The sequence below is a fragment of the Puma concolor genome, chromosome B1, assembly GCF_028749965.1.
Source record: "Puma concolor isolate L17-30 chromosome B1, mPumCon1.1.hap2, whole genome shotgun sequence".
Taxonomy (NCBI): Eukaryota; Metazoa; Chordata; class Mammalia; order Carnivora; family Felidae; genus Puma; species Puma concolor.
The window spans coordinates 43531580-43551604 of NC_141670.1; the positions used below are offsets into that span (position 1 = coordinate 43531580).

The 20025-nt window shown below is 36.6% G+C and overlaps 1 protein-coding gene across 8 annotated transcripts in view; it reads right to left on the reverse strand.

Annotated features, from left to right (window-relative positions):
- Positions 1-6636: 6636 nt before the first annotated feature.
- The window catches only part of LOC112858927 (A disintegrin and metallopeptidase domain 3-like), a 160656-nt gene continuing 147267 nt past the window's right edge, over positions 6637-20025 (reverse strand). For 6 of the 8 annotated variants that reach the window (XM_086703646.1, XM_086703644.1, XM_086703648.1 and 3 more), the window contains 3 exons: positions 13353-13515; positions 10030-10080; positions 6637-6812 (listed from right to left, as the gene is read on the reverse strand). In XM_086703646.1, coding sequence (XP_086559772.1) covers positions 10032-10080; positions 13353-13515 — 212 coding nt within the window. In that variant the 3' untranslated portion in view covers positions 6637-6812; positions 10030-10031. Of the gene's footprint in view, positions 6813-7582; positions 8679-10029; positions 10081-13352; positions 13516-20025 lie in introns of those variants that run through there. The other 2 variants (XM_086703645.1, XR_015250075.1) reach the window with 2 other exon arrangements.

Genomic DNA, 20025 nt, shown 5'->3' on the forward strand with positions numbered 1-20025 from the left:
GTATAAGAAGTCACAAGGAAACTGTGCAATTGGTGTCGCAGTCCAGAGGTATTCGCAATTGAGTTAGTACACGAGCAATGTGAAGATTTTCACACATGTCCTGCATTCAACAATCAGCAGGCATCATATAAAAATTCATATCCTCTCCAAATTCCTATAAAAGTCAGGATATCAGATACCTATATTCTTAATATATTCCTACACATATACACACACACATACACACATATATCTTTCAAATATGTGTATGTATGTATTTATATATGTATATATCTAATTATATATGCATTTATTAACATATATGTGATGAGGTAAATATAGTTTTTATATATTTGTGTGTTCATCTAGGTGTATATATACATTTCTGAAATATGTATATATACACACACATCCCTGTGTGTATTTATATATATATAAACTATGTAAATACATAATCTTTGATATACTTGCATATATATATGTATAAAGATAAGTATATCAATGAAAATATTCATGTATCTTGATATATTTATTAAAACATGATTTTTATATAAAATTTACACATCATTATATATAGTATATATATATATTCTTTCATTCTCTATTATATTGATATGTATTGTAAAATGATAAACTGAGGCACATTACATGTTGAAGAGTTTATCTGCACAAACAACCCTTCAAATAAGGCAGTGACAAAACCCAAATGGTTAGGGATATACAGTGGAGAGATAAGCCAGAGGTTTTTATAGAGAAGATGCAAAAACAAAGCAAGGCGATTATTTAATTGACTACAGTTTAAATGGTTGCCGTTTTGGGGAAAATATTTGTCTAAAAATGGGATAATGGATTAAAGGAGGTAAATTAGAGAGATGAAGGAGGCCAACTCTAAGAAATAGAAGGGAGAACATTAGCATACTCTATCACAGAATAAAATGGCTTCAGGATTTCCATATATAAAATATAAAAAATGTAGACAGGGGCGCCTGGGTGGCGCAGTCGGTTGAGCGTCCGACTTCAGCCAGGTCACGATCTCGCGGTCCGGGAGTTCGAGCCCCGCGTCAGGCTCTGGGCTGATGGCTCGGAGCCTGGAGCCTGTTTCCGATTCTGTGTCTCCCTCTCTCTCTGCCCCTCCCCCGTTCATGCTCTGTCTCTCTCTGTCCCAAAAATAAATAAACGTTGAAAAAAAAAAAAATTAAAAAAAAAAAAAAAAAATGTAGACAGGTATTGAACACCTTATGTAAAACTGTTTCATGTACTTTTTGACAGGAAATTTTATGTAAACAATTTGAAGTTTAAAATGATCATGCTGGGGCGCCTGGGTGGCGCAGTCGGTTAAGCGTCCGACTTCAGCCAGGTCACGATCTCTCGGTCCGTGAGTTCGAGCCCCGCATCAGGCTCTGGGCTGATGGCTCAGAGCCTGGAGCCTGTTTCCGATTCTGTGTCTCCCTCTCTCTCTGCCCCTCCCCCGTTCATGCTCTGTCTCTCTGTCCCAAAAATAAATAAACGTTGAAAAAAAAAATTTTTTTTAAATAAATAAATAAAAAAAAAATAAAATGATCATGCAATGGCAATGTACAAACAGAAGTAAATCAGAAAAAAAAAAATAGAGGAAAATAAACTTTTATGCAAAGAATTTTCCAACCAAAGGTAGTTTTAATTGTAATGGAATTACTGTCATTACTGATTTTTTATTTATCTTTACCATTAGGCTTGTATATAACACCTTCCGCATATAGCAGTGTATATTAAGTTGATAGTCACTTAAGTTTGAACCCATTCTTTCCTCTTTCCCCACATTTAAGGTATATGGTGTCATACTTTACATTCTGTTATTTTGTGAATCCCTTGACTTTTAAAGATATACATATTTTCATTGCTTTTGTGCTTTCTACTTTCCTTACTCCTACTTATGGTCTTTCCTTTCCGCTCAAAGAGCCCTCTTTAACATTTCTTGAAGGAGTCTTTTGGTGGTCATAAATTCTTTTAATATTTGTTTGAGAAACTCTTGGTCTCTCCTTCTATTCTGAATGATAGCCTTGTTGGATAGAGTATTCTTGGCTGCAGATTTTTTTCCTTTCAGGACTTTGAATATAACACAGAAAAGTGTCTGCTGAAAACTCAGCTAATAGCCATATGGGGTTTCCCTTGTATGTAACTGTCTTCTTTTATATTGCTGCTTTCAAAATTCTCTCTTTATCGCTATTTTTCAAATTACTATGTGTTTTGGTGTGGACCTCCTTGGGTTGATTTTTTTGGATTATCTCTGTGCCTTTTGGATCTAGATTTCTGTTTCCGTCCCCAGATTCAGACAGTTTTCAGTTATTATTTGTTCAAATACGTTTTCTGTCCCCTTCTCTCTTTCTTCTCCTCCTGGGATTGCTATAATGTGAACGTTATTATACTTGATAGAGTTACTGAATTCCCTAGGTCTTTCTGCGTAGTTTTTTTCCTCTTACCTACTTGGCTTGGTTGCTTTCCATTGCTCTGTCCTCTAGGTCACTGATTCACTTTTCTGCTCTTTCTAGTCTACTCTTTATTCCATCTAGTATAATTTTAATTTCATTTATTTATTCTTCATCTCTAATTGGCTTTTTTAAATCTTTTTTTAAGGGTCTCAAAGTTGTCTTCCACTTTTTTCTCAAGTCCAGTGAGTATCTTTATGATCATTGCTTTAAATTCTCAATCAGGCATATTGCTTATTTCTGTTATCCTTAGGTCTTGCTATGATTTTGTTCTATTTTTTTTCCGATTTTGGACATATTCCTCTGTCTCCTCATTTTTTTATAACTCTCTGTGTCTGTTTCTCTGCATTAGGAAAAGTTGAAAACATCTCCTGCTCTTGAACACAGTGATCCTATGAAGAAGGGATCCTGTGGTGCCCTGCAGTGTAATGTCCTCTGTTCACTAGAACCAAGTGCTTCAGGAGTGTCTCCTATGTGTGTTGTATGTACCCTGCTATCATGATTGGACTGCATCTCCCTTCAGTCCAGTCATCTGCAGTGTCTCTCTTTGCCTGTTGTGGGCAATCTTTGGTCTCTATGGTGTTAGTGAGCCAATCTGGGGCTGCCTTAGGCTTGATTTGAGTTAGAACAGGCATTTGTCAGAGATGCAGTAGCACCAAACTTCAGGGCACTTTCCCTGTGTTGTCCCCTGAAAAGCTTTCATTGGTGGGTGGAGCCAGCAGTCAGACCAGGTGTCTGTCCCCATCCCACTCCTGAGGCTACTGGAGTGTGCGGTTATCTTTCCCTTACTTGGGGAAGGTGTCACTTTGGAGTAATGCTGACCTGTGTCAGGGCTGCTTGCTCATTGCCAGGCTTGTAGCACCGCCTTGGATGAACTCTGGGCAAGAGCATATTTGATGGGATGGATCCACCAAATTGCAGAGGGGTGAGACATGCCGTGGTAGCAAGTTAGCTAGTTAGTGTCAGTGCTACACTGGTTTCAGCTAGTGGCCCTGTGTTTTTGCTGGGTCATGGGGCAGGGAAATGGAGCTTGCCAGCTCCTTAGTTCCTAGAGGAGTCTCCTAAAAAATCTGTGCCCTTGAAATACATGCTCTTAGATTAGCAAACAGTTCTCTTTCCTGCGTGCCCCATGTGTTTTTCACACTGCTGTTTCTATGCTGTATCTCTGCAGGGTTAATTTTTGTGCTCTCTCTTTAAGGCGAGGGACTCAATTTCCCCTCACCTCCTGGCTTTCCCAGAGCTGATCCTGCTGATTTTTAAAACTCCAGGCTTTAAGTCCTACTGGTTGTAAGAACTGATGAAAATCAACCCGTCTGGTTTCAAAGCCAAATGTCATGGGGATTCATCTTGTCTGTGAGGGCTCCCCAGTGCAAGAGTCTGCTTCTCTCTCCTCTCCATGCCTGCAGGCTCCTCCTTCCTATTGACAGTCCTGTAGGTCCATTTAGCTACCCACAACATCTACACCCTTCCTGCACTCTTCAGCGCAGTCTCTTCTCTTCATTTAGTTGTGACATTGGCTCTGTACATCTTAGTTATTTCTGAGTTCTTTACACTGATGTATTATCTACTTGTATCTGTGGGATAAGGTGAGGCTAGAGTCATCCCATTCTGCCCTCTTTCCAGCAATCCTCAAACCCTTGACCCTTGATTCAAAGAGTTGATACCTTGGCTAACATCCTCAGCCCTGACCTTGAGGTTAGGGTGACACAGAGGAAGGAACCAGCTGAAGATTTAGCAGGGGACAGATAGGGATCACGGAGTTACAGGAAATTGCTCTCCAGGAAGATCCTGGTCCTGCTTGGAGACAAAAAGAGGATATTGAGGGAGGAGTCCTCTTACCCAGGCAGGTGTGAAGTGTTCCAAGCTCATAGAGCAGTGCAAAGAGAAAGAAGTAGGCTGGGCCATAGTGCACCCAGCATGGCCAGGGCTGAGGTCCATTGGGCAGCTCTGAGGTTTGTGGGCAGGAGTACTCAGGTGTCCACCACACTGTCCTTGTCTCTTTGAGTAAAGACTGCATTGTTTTCAGCTCATGCTGGCCCACCCTTAGGGCTCCCAAGTGGCTTGTCAGCTGCCACACGTGGAGGGAGAGAAGGCAACAGACACAAGCTTATGCCTTTGCACACAACTTATTTGTTCTGGCTAAGTTGTCATTGATTAAACTCTTCAGTAGTGACATAGGGGTAAATGAGTATGATTTGCTTTTCTGTTGAAGTTCTTGGTAATTACTATTCTACATGTCATGTTTTTCTGGCATGTTTTATTTGCTCTGGTGGAGAAAAAAGGAAAAAAACATTTTTTATAAGAAATTTTCTACTTAAATCGTACTACTGCTGACTTAATTTAGTATCTCTGCAAATAAGGAAAAATCAAGAATATTGTATTTGATCTTTGATAAGGCAATCAAAAAGCACTTTTCATCAACTGTGTGCCTATCCTTACAGTAATTAGATTGTAATCAGTTGAAGAAAGGGAAAGGAAACTTTAAAATGCAACCCAAGGGGTGCCTGGGTGGCTCAGTCGTTTGGGCGTCCGACTTTGGCTCAGGTCATGATCTTGTGGTTTCTGGGTTTGAGTCCCGCGTCAGGGTCTGTGCTGACAGCTTGGAGCCTGGAGCTTGCTTTGGGTTCTCTGTCTCCTTCCATCTCTGCCCTTCCCCCACTTGTGCCCTCTCTCTCTCTATCAAAAATAAATAAATGTAAATTAAAAAAAAATTTAATGCGACCCAAGTGTTTTGTTAACAGTTACTCTAAGCACTTGCAGGGAAACTGCAGAGGTGGGGGACGGAGGGGCAGCAAGGCAAACAGGAAATTTGTCTTGGCTGGAAAAGAGCATGCAATTTTCTTTAAATATTCTAAGAGAAATCTTAAATCACACATGTCCAAGACCCAACTGACCTCCACCCACCTCTCTCCTATACTTTCTTTTATCCCAGTACACCCTATTACAAGGATGAATTGTGCCAATAGTTGCAATGTTAAAGTCCAGTCAGGCTTAAAACTTGGATCTGCTAAGTGGTAGTGTACATGGGATCCTCATAAATTATTAAAATAAGGCAGGCCAGTAATTATAATGACCCAAAATAAGTCACAATAAGGATGTGGTAAAGTTATGGTAGAATCATCCTGATATATTTTTTTTTGCCACACAAGTGACCACTAAATTATACAACTGAATGTGTTTAGTATTTTCCATATATTCACAGATATGTGCAGCCATCACCACAGTCTATTTTAGTTGCATCATCTCAAAAGGAACCCTGTACCCTTTAGCTATCACCTCACCCCTCACCCCAGCTTTTCATCCCCACTTAACCCAGCCGAAAATAACCACCACCCTTTGTCGCTATAGATGTCCCCATTCTGGATATTTCATACAAATGAATAACATATGGGTTTTGTGATTAGTTTTACTTACTTAGCAGAATGGTTTCAAAGGTTCGTTCATGTTGTAGAGGTATCAGTGTTTTGTCCCTTTTTATGGCTGGATAATATTCCATTGCATGCATAGATCACTATTCATACAATGTTTATCCATTCATCAGTTGATGGACATTTGGAAAAGGAATCTCTTAGCCTCTGTGGTGAGGTACCCCCAACCCTGAACCAGGAGCATCCTTGTTTATTGAGGGAGACTCTGTAGGTTCTCATTAGATTCCGGCTAGGTTGATGGCTCCCTTATCCATGTACAACACTTTAAGGTGCACTTTGAGAAGTGCACTCATCTTAGTAAGAGGGAGATGGGGAGGGGGATCCTGAAGCAAGAAAATATTACCCAGTAAAGCTCATCTCCAGCAAAAGAGGAGGAGCAAGTCTGTCTTCCCCAAAGGACAATGATATATCCTAGATCCCAAATTACATGAGGCCACAGAATTCTCACCTGGAGACACAACAGTTATCTATGACCAGAAACACAGCTGGAGCAATTCCCTGGAGATGGAATGGATGTTAGTGTCTATCTGGGGGTTCATTCTGGGGCTGGCCTTACCTGGCAACATTTCCTCTCAATATCCCTAAGCCTGGAAGGGATATAGCAGGGAATCACGGGCAGTTGGAAGAGGTGTGGACTGTGGGGTGTCTTCAGTGAATAAGGAATGTTCACATCTGGGGATGTGACAACTTCTCTGGTTCAAAAGTTGCTTATTTTCCCATAAAGGATCACAACATGTAGAAGAATCAATAGACACAAACCTACATACTTTCACTCTCAGGATTTATTTTTGTTTGTGAAGTTGAAAAGCTTTAAGCCATAACAAAAGGAGAGAATAGGTTTTTGTTTTTTTTTTTTTCATTCTTGAATCAGGTCAATTAATGGTTAGCATCTTGGTAATATCCTTTTTCCAACCTATGGCTTTTTGACATTGTTTAGTCACTGTTGTAAAACAAATACAGAAAGAGATATGCTAAATTTTAATTGTTAATAAAAGTGATCTCATTTTACTAGACAACTAGAGATATAGCAAATCATTGGTATATGAGACACTGATTATAGTGTCACAATCTAGACCTGTGTTTCACAAAATGTGTAAACCTGTTTTTTTTCCTAAGTTGTCTGTGATAGCCACAGTAAAAGGAAATATTAAAAGTCATATTCACAAGCATTATATTTACACAGTTTCTACACTTCACATGGATAAAAGAAAGTCACCAGCAAGGAAACAGAGAGGAAAAGAACAGTAGAATATGTGAAGAAATAAGTAACTACTAATTTGTCTATTTTTATCTTCAGAGGAAGAGTATTTCAAGAAATCCTCTGTGCCTTTCCAACAGGTGACCCATACACATACAGTTGGAGTTGATTCACTAGCCTCCAGTTCTTACTGAGTCTGACTTTTTCCCTAAATATGTAAAAAAGCCAACCATATCATGCTGAATCCCTCCCTTACTACTTCAAAAATACTTTAGATGAGAAATACTTTCTCGTGTGTAAGAAAACATGCTCCTCATCATGGCATGCCAAACATTTGTCTTGGTTCACAATTATCCATGTAGATTTTCTCTTGCAACATTCATAAATTTTAATATAAATTTTAAAATGTAATAAGAGCATACATTTGAAAACAGGTCTGTGTTTACATTTAACCTTGCTTATCTTGCTGCTTAATCAATAAACGTTATTTAAGCACATTTTCTTACACTTTATATTGAAGCTGCCAGTTCATTCTGTTGGTATCCTTCAAAATTTATTCCTAAAACCATCTTTACTACCCCTGGTCTGAGGTACCATCCTTTCCCTCCTGGATTATTACAGTAGTTTCTCCACCAACTGGTTTCTCCACTTCTCCTCTTGCCATCATACAAACTATTTTCAACAAATCAGTCTTTTTTTAATTTATTTATTTTAACAAACCAGCCTTTTAAAGTGGAAGTCTTGAACATTAATCTTCCAATGATTTCCTCTCAGAATAAAACACAGCTCTCAACACTTCCCACAGCCTAAAAGAGTTTTACTGTCTGACCTACTCACGACCACAGTCCCCTTGCTAACTCTGCTCCAGCTAAACTGACATCACTGTTAATCATCAAACATTTCTGACTTATTTTTTCATTGGATCATTCACATGCTTGGAAAGCTCCTGCCTAGATATATGCATGGCGACCTCTGCCAACTCTATGCCTCTGTAAGGAGTTGATTTACAGCCGGAATGGAAAAGCTCTATCTTTATCTCTAGGAAAGCCTGGATGCTTGGTTTCACTTTTTGCCAAGACATTGGCAGTGGAATTTATAATGGACTGTTTAAAATTTAAAGGAACCATGAGGCCTTGTGCATGAGATATCTCTCCGGTGCCCATTTTTGCCCACACTCTCTCTTGCACTGTATCCTTTACATTTAAATAAAAGTCCCATGTGAACTGAACCTGGGAATTCAAGTACCTCCTTTTAAATAAATAAACTGAGTCAATACTTGCAACTTCCTCCAATACTTTGTTTACACATCTCTTGCTGAATAGGGCCCACTCATTCAATTATATTTGAAACCAATATCCACCTCCTCCCTCACCACCAACTCTCCCAACTCTCCCTACTGAGAAATAAGACTATTTTACATGGAGGATAGTAGTTAGTGTTTTGTTTGTTTGTTTGTTTGTTTTGGTGGCAGATAGGGAAACAGAGATCCATTGACTTAACTCTCCATCAAGGTTAGATAAGGAGGAATGGCTGATTAGTAATTGGATGAACTCTTGTTTTCATTCATGGTTGAATTTTTAATTCTTCCATTTACTCCCAGTGATAGGTCTAAAATGTAAAATATTATGATTTCTTTATGTATATGACTTATACATTTGAATATATACATACATATTCAGATATGTCAGATATATTCAGATACATCTGTATATATATATATGTATATACACATACAGAAAATATACAGATAGATATATTGAATCTATACAAATGCCAATGTTACCCCTTCTCATAGTAAAGAATTTGTCTCTCTTCTCTGGAGGGACAATGCATTTATCATTTTGCTTGACATCTAATTGGTCCTCAATAAATGTAAATTTCATTTCCCTTCACCAGGCATACCTCATGCTACATGTGTCAAAATTGTGTGTGTGTGTGTGTGTGTGTGTGTGTGTGTGTGTTGTTGTTGTTTCTTTTGTTTTGTTTTGGGGGATTTTTTTGAGAGTGAGAGAATGCACAAGCAAAGGAGGGGAAGAGGGAGGAGAAAGAAAATCTCAAGCAGACTCTACTCCCAGACCAGAGCCTGAAGTAGGGCTCAATCTCACGACCATGAGATCATGACCTGAGCTGAAATCAAGAGTTGGACATTTAATTGACTAAGCCACCCAGATGTCCCCAGATGTTGAGTTCTTTAAGAGTTAATCCTTGGAGTCTGGTTGTCTGGAATGAAACTCCAGCTTCAAAATTTACTAAAATTCTGTACACATGGATGATTATTTAAATTTTTCATGTTTGTTTCCTCATTTCTAAAATAAGGCTAACAATAACTGTGGAGGCTTATGGGGAAAAAATATAAATGCTGGGAGTCAATCTGTGTAAATCTATCAAATTAGAACCTTAAATGTGGGAGCAGGATGCATCATGGCTCATAAATATTTTAAGAACATATTTAAAATCTCTTTAAAGTCATTTCTTATTACCAAAATGTTGGTTGATAAATCTCTGGCTAATATTAGTTAACATTAAATATTTATAAGCTAATATAAAACAAAATTATTGGGGCGCCTGGGTGGCTTGGTCGGTTGAGCGTCCGACTTCGGCTCAGGTCATGATCTCACGGTCCGTGAGTTCGAGCCCCGTGTCGGGCTCTGTGCTGACAGCTCAAAGCCTGGAGCCTGTTTCAGATTCTGTGACTCCCTCTCTCTCTGCCCCTCCCCTGTTCATGCTCTGTCTCTCTCTGTCTCAAAAATAAATAAATGTTAAAAAAAAAACAAAAAAAAAACAAAAAAACCAAAATTATTAAATGTTTTTAGTCTTTTTTTTAGTATATGATATTGATAAATAGCAATCACGATGAAGGAATATGGAATAATAGTTTTTTTACACTGAGGTATTGTTAAATTTTTAAAACTATTTTATGAATTATATCATTTTCAATAATTTTATTCCTTCAATTTACCTTTAACTTGATGACTGGTTGCTATTACTATTGTTGTCTTCTGATATAGATCTGTGAAAAAGAAATAGCATTAATTAGGGTTAGAAACCATTGTAATTTTATGTTTTTCTCTCTTTTTGGAGTATAGTTGACACACAACGTTACATTAATTTTAGGTGTACAACTTAGTGACTTGACAAGTGTATACATTATGCTATGTTCACCACAAGTGCACCTACCATCTGTCCTAGTACAGCACTATTACAATGTCAGTGACTATATTTTCTATGCTGTGTCTTTTATTACCATGACTTATTCATGCCATTAGTAAAAGTCTACATCTTCTCTCCCATTTACCCATTTTCTCCAACCCTTCAACTCCACTCCCCTCTAGCAACCATTAATTTGTTCTTTGTATTTATAGGTCTGATTCTGCTTTCTGTTTGTTTATTCATTATTTTTTCCACTTATAAGTGGACTCATGAAATTTGTCTTCTCAGTCTGACATTTCATTTAGTGTAATATCTTCTAGGTATTTTCTTTTTAGTTTTACTGTTTTCCACAATACCTGCACCTATTTACATTCCCACCAAGAGTGCACAAGGTTTGTTTTTTTCTTTCTCTACATATTTGCCAACACTTGTCATTTCTTGTTTTTTTGTTTTGTTTTGTTTTGTTTTGATTCTAGCCATTATGACAGGTGTAAGGCCATATCTCATTGTGGTTTTGATTTACATTTCCCTAATGATTAGTGATGTTGAACATCTTTTCATTTGTCTGTTTACTATCTGTATATTTTCTTTGGAAAAATATTCAGGTTCTCTGCCCATATTTTAACCAGATTATTTGCGGGGTTTTTTGGTATTCAATTGTATAAATTCTTTATGTATTTTAGATATTAATCACTTATCTAATATATCATTTAGAAATGTCTTCTCCCGTTCAATAGGTTGCTTTTTTGTTTTCTTGATGGTTTCTGTCACTGTGCATAGGCTTATTTTGGTGTAGTCTCAATAGTTTATTCTTGCTTTTATTTCCTTTGTCTGAGGAGACATATCTAGAAAAATGTTACTACGATCAATGTCAAAGAAATTACTGCCTATGTTTTCTTGTAGGATTTTTATGGTTTCAGGTCTCATATTTAGGTCTTTAATCCATTTTGTTTTTTGTGCATTGTATAAGAAAGTGGTCTGGTTTTATTCTTTTACATGTAGCTGTCCAGTTTCTCCAGCACCATTTGTTGCAGAGACTTTTTCTCATTGCATATTCTAAGAGACTCCTTGGTTGCATATTAATAGTCCATATAATCATGGGTTTATTTCTCTGCTCTTCATTTTGTTCCATTGATTGATGTGTCTATTTTTGTGATAACACCATACTGTTTTGATTACTACAGCTTTGTAGTATATCTTGAAATCTGGGATCGTGATACCTCTAGCATTGTTCTTCTTTCTCAAGATTGATTTGAGTATTTGTGGTCTTGGGTGGTCTTATAAAAATTTTAGTGTTTGTTCTAGTTCTGTAAAAAAATATCACTGGTAATTTGACTGGGATTGTATTTAACCTGTAGTCAGCTTTGGGTAGTATGGATATTTTAACAATATTAATTCTTCCAATCCATGTACACAAAATATCTTTCCATTTGTGTCATTTTCAATTTATTTCATCAATGTCTTTTAGTTTTCAGAGTAAAGTTCTTTACTTCTTTGGTTAAGTTTATTCCTAGGTATTTTATTCTTTTTGTTCCAATTGCATATGGAGTTATTTCCTTAATTTCTCTTTCTGCTACTTAATTATTATTGTATGTAATCACAACTGATTTGTGTATATTAATTTTGTATACTTCAACTTTGCTGAATTCATTTATTAGTTATAACAATTTTTTGGTTTAGTCTTTAGGCTTTTCCATATATGGTACCCTGTCATTTGCAAAGAGTGACAATTTTACTTTTTCCTTACTAATTTGGATTAAAAACTTTTTTGTTGCTGTTGTCTAATTGCTATGGCTAGGACTTCCAGTACTATGTTGACAAAAGTGGCAAAAGTGGATGCCTTGTTGCTAAGCTTAGAGGAAAAGTTCTCAAAGTTTCATCTTTGAGTATGATATTAGGTGTGGGTTTTTCATATATGGTCTATGTTGAGGTATGTTTCCTATAAATCCACTATCTTAAGAGGGTTTTTGATGGAAGCTTTATATCATTATTTTATCTTTATTTTCACAAGTGAGAAACAGAGACATTTTCCGTCCACAAAGAATAATGAGACGCATTTATCTTTACTTCTGCATTCTTTTTCCTGAATATCCATGGAGCAAAACTGTGACTTGTGTTGGTGATATGGTAAAGAAAAAAATCTGTGTGTAAGTGAAATAAGTTAGAGAAAAACAACTACCATACTATCTCACTTACATGTGGAATCAAATTTAAAAAAACATAACAAAACAAAAGCAAGCCCATAGATAATCAGAACAAATTGGTGATTACCAAAGTTGGGGTTGTGGGATAAGTAAATGAGTGAGGGAGGGAAAAGGTAGAAACTTCCCAGTTATAAAATAAATCATGAATATATAATGTATAACATGGTGGTAATAATAAAGTATTGCATATTTGAAACTTGCCAAGACAATAGATCTTAAGTCTTCATCACAAGAAAATAACATTTTGTAACCATGTATGGTGACAGATATTAACTAGATTTATTTTGGTGTCCATTTCAAATAACTGAGTTCTAATTTTAGAAACAGATGAGCAATATTAAATAAGTGTAAAATGGGCATTGTCATGTGTATTCTCCTTTTCCTATCATGTTTTTTAAACATTTTTCTCACCTTCTACCTCTTTAATTCACAAAATTTCCTTCTCTATCTCTATTAATCTCCTTGGCACAAGTGAATGTCAATGTCAAAAAAAAAAAGAAAAAAAATGAGATTGGTTAGGTAGTAGACAAGCAAGTATAGCAAACATGGCTTTCTTTACCGCTCTATTAGTCTCTAACTCTATTAATCTCCTTGACACAACTGAATGTCAATGCCAAAAAAACAAACAAAAGGAGATTGCTTAGGTAGTAGACAAGCATGTGTAGCAAACATGGCTTTCAATTTGAGAGGCACTGTGAATTTACTAAGTACCTTTGGTTATTTCTGGACTTATAAGAAAAGGAATGACTACTTGAAATCTGAAAAACTGTGGTATATAACAAGCCTCAATATTTATAAATCCTAACCAAATTCATCCAAGATCCAAATTCAACATTTTTAAGGCCTACTTATTGTATTCTGAGTTACATTTTAGTTATTCCCCAAATGGATTTTAATATTAATTTTTTAAAATAATAGATTTACTTACTCTCCACTTACTGTTTCCACTCTGTTCCAAAATCTTATTTTATTCCATTTAAGAGCAATAATGGCAATTAAAATAAGGAAAGGTAGAAAAATGTAGAAACTGATTAAGAGGCCATTTTTTTCAGGAGCAGCATGTCGTTTTGCAGGTATGTTTTGACCTTTCTCTGAAAACACGAGAATATATTTTAACATTTTCAAAACTGAAACTCAAAGTTTATTAGTAATTTCAATTATAAAAATTTTGGATTCAAATAATACAGTCATAGAATAAACAATATATATTTTAAAATGTTTTAAAAACTAAAAACATTTTTAAAATATTAAAAAAATAAAAATGTTTTCCAGTATTCTGTGACTATGCCCCAAAGTAGTTATATATTTTTAGAAGCTCAATATTAATATAAACTTGTATTTAATCTTTAGGTATATTTTTAATCTTTATGTGTTATATTTGAACATATTTTTCTATTATATTCCCTTTTATGAACTGCTACTTAAAACATATTAAACTGGGGCGCCTGGGTGGCGCAGTCGGTTAAGCGTCCGACTTCAGCCAGGTCACGATCTCGCGGTCCGGGAGTTCGAGCCCTGTGTCGGGCTCTGGGCTGATGGCTCGGAGCCTGGAGCCTGTTTCCGATTCTGTGTCTCCCTCTCTCTCTCTGCCCCTCCCCGTTCATGCTCTGTCTCTCTCTGTCCCAAAAATAAAATAAAAAAACGTTGAAAAAAAAAATTTAAAACATATTAAACTGATATTAATATCTACTAAATTTTTAAATTTAAAAATTAAAGTAAGGGTGCCTGGGCGGCTCAGTTGGTTAAGCGTCTGACTTCAGCTCAGGTCATGATCTAGCAGTTTGTGAGTTCGAACCCCGCTTTGGGCTCTGTGCTGGCAGCTTGGAGCCTGGAGCCTGCTTCGGATTCTGTGTCTCCCTCTCTCTCTGCCCCTCCCCCACTTATGCTCTGTCTCTCTCTATCAAAAATAAATAAAATGTAAAAAAAAAATTAAAAATTACAGTAAAAAGAAAGAACTGTTAAAAATGATTTGATAAAAAAATTATTGCCATTACTGGTGCTTACTTTTATTTAAAAGTTTTTTGTTCCCTTTTTATTTAATTTCCTTTTTTTACTTAAGTATAATCAACATATAGTGTTACATTACTTTCAAGTGTACAATATAACAGGTGGGTGCTGTTTCAGGGACATAGTTGGAGAGAGTAAGGTGTTAAGACTGATTGCATGTATACATGTCTGAATGCAATGAAGGCTTCCACATAAACTTAGATTTTGGTGGCCAGTGCAGAGATCTATTTGTCTTGTGACCACCAAGCAAGCCTCATAAGGAAGACTGTGGATGAAAGGCAGAGATACAACTTACAGCACTGCCTCACGGCCTCTGTGACTGAATCAGGATGTTGAATAACTGTAGAAATACTCAAGACTCCAGAGTTGCACCAAAGATGACTGGGAACCAATGTAAATAATTCCGGGGAGTGGCTGAAGGCAATGAAATGTGGAGGTGCTTCTACAACTGTAGAGTTCCCACTAAAGAACAAAAAAACCAGGACCAACATGGTGGAGAAGTAGGGGGACCCATACTTCCCACATCTTTCAAAGAAAGAAGTGCAGAAGCCAAAGGACTTTTAACCCCAGAGCCTTGGAGGAAAAGAGACTGAATCTAACTGGAGGAAAATGGGAAAAATGGAGAAAAGGGCTACTCCAAGAAACAAATCAAAACACACTTGGTGGAGGGTCCAAAATATCACTATGAGTAGGGTAATAAAATAACCAAAGTCACAAAAAGAGAGCAAGTAACAATCTCCAAAGAAAACACCTCCTGAAGGGCCAGGCCCTGGATAGTGTATGACCATCCTATAATATAGCAGGGTTCGCAGGTACAGAGCACACAAGTTTTTAAAATGCATAAGGGACAGAAAACTAGCCAAAATGACTAAACGGAAGAATTCTCCTCAAAAGAAATTCCAGGAAGGAGAGACAGCTAACGATTTGATCAAAAATGATTTCAGCAACATAACTGAACAAGAATTTAGAATAATAGTCATAAAATTAATTGCTAGGCTTGAAAAAAAGCATAGAGGACAGCAGAGAATATATTGCTACAGAGATCAAGGGACTAAAAAAATAGTCATGATGAACTAAAAATATGCTATAAATGAAGTGAAAAATAAGATGGAGGCAACCACAGCATGGATTGAAAAGGCAGAGGGGAGAATAGGTGAATTAAAAGATAAAATTATGGAAAAAGAGGAAGCTGAGAAAAAGAGAGACAAAAAAAAATCCAGGAGTATGAAGGGAGAATTGGAGAACTAAGTGACGCAATCAACAGAACAATATCCATATCATAGGAATTCCAGAAAAATAAGACAGAGAGAAAGAGGCTGAAGGTGTACTTGAACAAATCATAGCTGAGAATTTCCCTGATCTGGGGAAGGAAACAGGCATTGAAATCCAAGAGGCACATAGAACTCCCTTCAGACGTAACTTGAATTGATCTTCATATCATAGTGAAACTGGCAAAATACAAGAATAAAGAGAGAATTCTGAAACCAGCTAGGGATAAATGGACCTTAACAATCTTCATGTGATGAACAGGAAAAATATGCAGCCAAGAATCCTTTATTCAGCAAGTCTGTCTTTCAGAATAGAAGGAGAGATAAAGGTTTTTCCAAACAAACAAAAACTGCAGGAATTCATCACCACTAAACCAGCCCTACAAGAGATCCTAAAGGGGACTCTATGAGTGAAATGTTGCAAGGATCACAAAGTACCAAAGACATCACTAACAAGCATGAAACCTACAGATATCACAATGACTCTAAACCCATATTTTTCAATAATAACACTGAATGTAAATTGACTAAATGCTCCAATCTAAAGACATAGGGTATCAGAATGAGTTAAAAAAAAAAAAAAAAAAAAAAAAACAAGACCCATCTATTTGCTGTCTACAAGAGACTCATTTTAGACCTGAGGACACCTTCAGATTGAATGTGAGGGGATGGAGGGAACTATCTATCATGCTACTGGAAGTCAAAAGAAAGCTGGAGTAACCATACTTATATCAGACACACTAGACTTTAAAGGCTGTAACAAGAGATGAAGAAGGGTATTATATAATCATTACAGGGTCTATCCATCAGGAAGAGCTAACGATTATAAATGTCTATACACCGAATACGGGAGCCCCCAAATATATAAAACAATTAATCACAAACATAAGCAACCTTATTGATTAGAATGTGGTAATTGCAGGGGACTTTAATACTCCACTTACAACAATGGATAGATCATCTAGACAGAGAATCCATAAAGAAACAAGGGCCCTGAATGACACATTGGACCAATGGACTTGACAGATATGTTTAGAACTCTGCATCCCAAAACAACAAAATATATTTTCTTGAGTGTGCATGGAACATTCTCCAAGATAGATTACATACTGGGTCACAAAATAGCCCTTCATAAGTATAAAAGAATTGAGATCATACCATGCACACTTTCAGACCACAATGCTATGAAGTTTGAAATCAACCACAGGAAAAGTCTGGAAAACCTCCAAAAACCATGGAGTTTAAAAAAACGTCCTACTAAAGAATAAATGGGTCAACCAGGCAATTAGAGAAAAAATATTTTAAAATATGGAAACAAATGAAAATGAAAATACAACACCAAATGCTTTGGGATGCAGTGAAGGCAGTCCTGAGAGGAAAATACATTGCAATCCAGGCCTATCTCAAGAAACAAGAAAAATCCCAAATACAAACTCTAACAGCACACCTAAAGGAAATCGAGGCAGAACAGCAAAGACACCCCAAACCCAGCAGAAGAAGAGAAATAATAAGGATCAGAGCAGAAATAAACAGTATAGAATCCAAAAATGGCAAAAAAAAAAAAAAAAAAAAACAAAAAAAACAAAAAAACAAAAACAAAAACAAAAAACAGTAGAGGAGACCAAGGAAGCCAAGAGTTGGTTTTTTGAAAAAATAAACAAAATTGATAAGCCTCTCGCCAGGCTTCTTCAAAAAGAAAAGGGAGGTGACCCAAATAGATAAAATCATCAACGAAAATGGAATTCTTACAACCAATCCCTCAGAAATACAAGCAATTATCAGTGAATACTATGAAAAATTACATGCCAAAAAACTGGATAACCTGGAAGAAATGGACAAATTCCTAAACACCCACACACTTCCAAAACTCAAATGGGAAGAAATAGAAATTTTGAACAGGCCCATAACTAGTGAAGAAATTGAATTAATTATCAAAAATCTCCCAACAAATAAGAGTCCTGGACCAGATGGCTTCCCTGGGGAATTCTGCCAGACATTTAAAGCAGAAATAACACCAATCCTTCTCAAGCTGTTGCAAAGGATAGAAAGGGAAGGAAAACTTCCAGACTCATTCTATGAAGCCAGTATTACTTTGATTCCCAAACTAGACAGAGACCCAGCAAAAAAAAAAAAGAACTACAGGCTAATATCCCTGATGAATATGGATGCAAAAATTCTCAATAAGATACTAGCAAATCGAATTCAACAGCATATAAAAAGAATTATTCACCATGATCAAGTGGGATTCATTCCTGGGCTGCAGGGCTGGTTCAATATTCGCAAATCAATCAGTGTGATACATCACGTTAATAAAAGAAAAGATAAGAACCATATGATCCTGTCAATCGATGTGGGAAAAGCATTTGACAAAATACAGCATCCTTTCTTAATAAAAAAACCTTCAAGAAAGTTGGGATAGAGGGAACATACTTAAACATCATAGAAGCCAGTTATGAAAAGCCCATAGCTAATATCATCCTGATTGGGGAAAAACTGAAGTTATCCCCCTGAGATCAGGAACATGACAAGGATGTCCACTCTCATCGCTGTTGTTTAACATAGTGTTGGAAGTTCTAGCATCAGCAATCAGACAACAAAAGGAAATCAAAGGCATAAAAAATGGCAAAGATAAAGTCAAACTTTCACTTTTTGCAGATGACATGATACTCTACACGGAAAACCCAACAGACTCCACCAAAAGTCTGCTAGAACTGATACATGAATTCAGCAAAGTCGCAGGATACAAAATTAATGTACAGAAATCAGTTGCATTTTTATAAACCAATAATGAAGCAACAGAAAGAAAAATAAAGAAACCAATCCCATTCACAATTGCACCAAGAAGCATAAAATACCTAGGAATAAACCTAACCAAAGATGTAAAAGATCTGTATGCTGAAAACTATAGAAAGCTTATGAAGGAAATTGAAGAGGATATAAAGAAGTGGAAAAACATTCTGTGCTCATGGATTGAAAGAATAAATATTGTTAAAATGTCAATACTACCCAAAGCTATCTAATGCAATCCCAATCAAAATTGCACCAGCATTCTTCTCAAAGCTAGAACAAGCAATCCTAAAATTCATATGGAAACACAAAAGGCCCTGAATAGCCAAAGTAATTTTGAAGAAGACCAAAGCAGGAGGCATCACAATCCCAGACTTTAGCCTCTACTACAATGCTGTAATCATCAAGACAGTATGGTATTGGCACAAGAACAGACTCATAGACCAATGGAATACAATAGAAAACCCAGAATTGGACCCACAAAAGTATGGCCAACTAATCTTTGACAAAGCAGGAAAGAATATCTAATGGAAAAAAGACAGTCTCTTTAACAAATGGTGCTTTGAGAACTGGACAGCAACATGCAGAAGATTGAAATTAGACCACTTTCTTACACCATTCACAAAAATAAACTCAAAATGGTTGAAGGTCCTGAATGTGAGACAGGAAACCATCAAAACCCTAGAGGAGAAAGCAGGAAAAAACTTCTCTGACCTCAGCCGCAGCAATTTTTTACTGGACACACATCTCCAAAAGCAAGAGAATGAAAAGAAAAAATGAACTATTGTGACCTCATGAAGATAAAAATCTTCTGCACTGCAAAGGAAACAATCAACAAAATTAAAAGGCAACCAATGGAATGGGAAAAGATATTTGCAAATGACATATCAGATAAAGGGCTAGTGTCCAAAATCTATAAAGAACTCACCAAATTCCACACCTGAAAGACAAAAAATCCCGTGAAGAAATGGGCAGAAAATATTAATAGACACTATTCTAAAGAAGACATCCAGATGGCCAACAGGCACATGAAAAGATGCTCAACGTTACTCCTCATCGGGGAAATACAAATCGAAATTACACTGAGATATCACCTCACGCCTGTCAGAGTGGCTAAAATGAACAAATCAGGAGACTATAGATGCTGGAGAGGAGGTGGAGAAATGGAACCCTCCTCCACTGTTGGTGGGAGTGCAAACTGGTGCAACTACTCTGGAAAACAGTGTGAAGGTTCCTCAAAAAATTAAAAATGGATCTACCCTATGATCTACTCTATGTAATAGCACTGCTAGGAATTGACCCAAAGGATACAGGAGTGTTGATGCATAGAGGCACTTGCACCCCAATGTTTATAGCAGCACTTTCAACAATAGCCAAATTATGGAAAGAGCATAAATGTCCATCAACTAACAAATGGTTAAAGAAGATGTGGTTTATATATACAATGGAATACTACTTGGCAATAAGAAAGAATGAAATCTGCCATTTGTAGCAATGTGGACAGAACTGGAAAGTATTATGCTAAGTGAAATAAGTCAG